Source organism: Pseudopipra pipra, chromosome 6, assembly GCF_036250125.1.
Source record: "Pseudopipra pipra isolate bDixPip1 chromosome 6, bDixPip1.hap1, whole genome shotgun sequence".
NCBI classification, from domain to species: domain Eukaryota; kingdom Metazoa; phylum Chordata; class Aves; order Passeriformes; family Pipridae; genus Pseudopipra; species Pseudopipra pipra.
In genome coordinates this window covers 59,802,775-59,805,298 of record NC_087554.1, presented here as the reverse complement: position 1 = coordinate 59,805,298, position 2,524 = coordinate 59,802,775, and the positions used below count along the sequence as shown (strand labels likewise).

The 2,524-nt window shown below is 63.7% G+C and overlaps 1 protein-coding gene across 1 annotated transcript; it reads right to left on the bottom strand.

Annotated features, from left to right (window-relative positions):
• Window positions 1-234: 234 nt before the first annotated feature.
• Window positions 235-2,286, bottom strand: SIX1 (SIX homeobox 1). The gene is made up of 2 exons (XM_064659447.1): window positions 1,532-2,286; window positions 235-559 (listed from the first exon to the last, which is right to left on the bottom strand). The coding sequence occupies exons 1-2, from the start codon at window positions 2,089-2,091 to the stop codon at window positions 271-273; spliced, it is 849 nt and encodes a 282-aa protein (XP_064515517.1). The 5' UTR covers window positions 2,092-2,286; the 3' UTR covers window positions 235-270.
• Window positions 2,287-2,524: the final 238 nt, after the last annotated feature.

The following is a 2,524-nucleotide window of genomic DNA, read 5'->3' as shown; positions in this document are numbered from 1 at the left end:
TGACGAGGGTCATTGCCGCTCTTTGCGTTTGGCTACGTGGAAAAAAAATTAATAATAATAATAAAAAAATCGTGGTGACTGTGGGAGATGCTGGGGGAGGGGGGAACTGGAGCAGGAGCCGATGTGGGGTTGTATGAAAAGAGCCGAGAGTCCCGTTAAGAATCAGCGGGTGAGCTGTAAAACCGGGTGCTGTCCTCTATGTACAACCCAGAGCCTCTGTCCCCGAGCAGAACCTCCTCTCCTGATCCTCCGGCCGTTCACCGAGGGCCTTTAGGATCCCAGATCCACCAGGCTGGACGTGAGGGGTCCCAGCAGCGAGTCCTGGAGCTGGTGGCCTTGGAGGCTGTGAGGGGTCTGGGATGTGGCTAAACCACTCAGGGAATAGCCGGAGCTCCTGGCGTGGCTGAGGTTCCCCTGCAAGAGCAGGACCGAGTTCTGATCCGGGCTTTGGGGAGGAGAAAACTCTTCCTCGGAGCTGGACATGAGGGGTTTGCTCCCATCCAGAGGCGAGAGTTGGTTCGGTTTGTTGGTGGCCGCGTTGTTGTTTTCCGTGTTCTCCCTGCAGAAAGGCAAGAAAAAAAAAAATCCCACAACGGGGATGTCAGGGCGGGCAGGAGACAGCGGGGATGGGCATTGTGCTAATGTCCCCCGTAAATCCTTCGTATTTAATTCCAGCGTGGGAGCAGATGCTTCTCCAGCGGGGGGAAAAAAAATCCTAATATTTTCATAACGGATCATCCCCATTTCTTTTACCCCTTCTATAAATAAGCGCACACCGCACAGCCCGGTAATTTAGGTGAGGAAGAAAAAAATGGAGGGAGGGATTTTTTTTTGAGAGGAGATTTTTCTTTCTTTTTAATTAAAAATGAAAGTGCGGCCGGGAGACGAGCAGGGTGCGAGATTTTCTCTTGGAGGCTCGATGGGGAGGCTGCTGAAGGCGATGCCCTCCGTGGCACTCTGTTCTCCGGGCCAAGCTGCCGCCTCACTCCGAGGCCACCCCGGCGCCTCCCGGGGTGGCCTCGGTACGGGGTGGCGGCTCGGCCGGGCCAGCGTGTCCCCATCCCGGCCTCCCTCCGATTCCCCCCACCTCTCCAACCCGGAGCTGCATCTCTCTCCTCCTCCGGGCTTCGGTGCTACCCTGACCGATCCCCGGCAATGCCCGACCCGGCATCCCGACCGCTTCCCCGGAGGCTGCGGGACGGCATCGCTCCCGGTTTGCTCGGGGCAGCAGGCGGCAAACAAAGGCGGCGGAGCGGCCTGGAGAGGACGGTGAAAGCCTCGTTTGTTCCCCCCGGGCAGGTGGGGTCGGGTTGATCTCGAGTGGAAAGCCCACTTGGGTTTCCACAGAAGGAGAGACGCAACACGGTTTATGATTTTAAAAAATGGGATTTGGAGGGAACCGTGTGTTTTCGTCGCTCCCATCCCATCCACCGCCGGGTAGTCGCCGCGCTCCCGGGGTTCCCAACCGACCCCCGCAGGGTGGAGCAGGGAGAAGAGGGGGAGATGGAGTGGATGAGGGGGTGGCACGTACCTTTCCTTCGCCTCCGCCGCTCGGTCCCGTTGCCTCCTGTTCTTGAACCAGTTGCTGACCTGGGTGGTGGTGAGACCGGTGGCTTCCGCCAACTCCCGCTTCTCCCGGGGGGACGGGTAGGGGTTGTGGGCGTACCATTCCCGCAGCACGCCCCGGGATTTCTCCTTGAAGCAGTAACTGGTTTCCTCGCCGTCCCAGATGGTGCGGGGCAGAGGGAATTTTCGGCGGACGCGGTATTTGCCGACGGCGCCCAAGGGTCTGCCCCGCAGCTTCTCGGCTTCCACGTAGTGCGCCTTCAGCCAGAGCTGCTGCAGCTTGGGGTGGTTGTGGGGGGAGAACTGGTGGCTCTCCAGGATCTTGTAGAGCTCGCGGAAGTTGCCGCGGTGGAAGGCCACCACCGCCTTGGCCTTGAGGACGCTCTCGTTCTTGTGCAGGTGGTCGCAGGCCGGCAGCGACCAGAGGAACCGGCCCAGCCTCTCCAGGTTCCCCCCTTGCTGCAGCACCTCGCAGACGCAGGCGACCTGCTCCTGCGTGAAGCCAAACGACGGCAGCATCGACATGGCCGAGCGCGGCGGCGGCCGCAGGAGGACGAGGAGGAGGAGGAAGAGGAGGAAGAGGAGGAGGGCACTCCGCGGGAGCGCGGCGGCGGAGGGGCGCGGGGGAGGCGCCCGCCGGGCCCGGGCCCGGTGCTGATCCCGATCCCGGTGCCGGTCCCGGTGGCGGCCCCAGAGCGGGGAGGCGCTGCGGCAGCCGGGGGCGGTGTGTCAGGCTGAGCGGGGATGCTCGTCGCGCCGCCGGGGGGACTTTGTCCCCGCTCCGCCGCCGCCGCGCTTAAAGCGCCCGAGCCCCCGCGCCGCGCTGATTGGGCACCCCCGGCCCGGCCCGGCCCAGCCCGGACAGCCCAGCCCAGCCCAGCCCAGCCCGGCCCGGCGGGCAGAGCCTCGGCACGGGCGGGCGGGGCCTGGCGGCGGGGACACGGCCCCGGACACGGCC

Excerpts from the sequence above, each read along its gene's own strand:
- SIX1 (XM_064659447.1), bottom strand. The coding sequence starts at position 2,091 with ATGTCGATGCTGCCGTCGTTTGGCTTCACGCAGGAGCAGGTCGCCTGC. Across the intron at positions 560-1,531 it reads GCGGCGGAGGCGAAGGAAAG|GGAGAACACGGAAAACAACA; the intron begins GTACGTGCCACC and ends GCCTTTCTGCAG.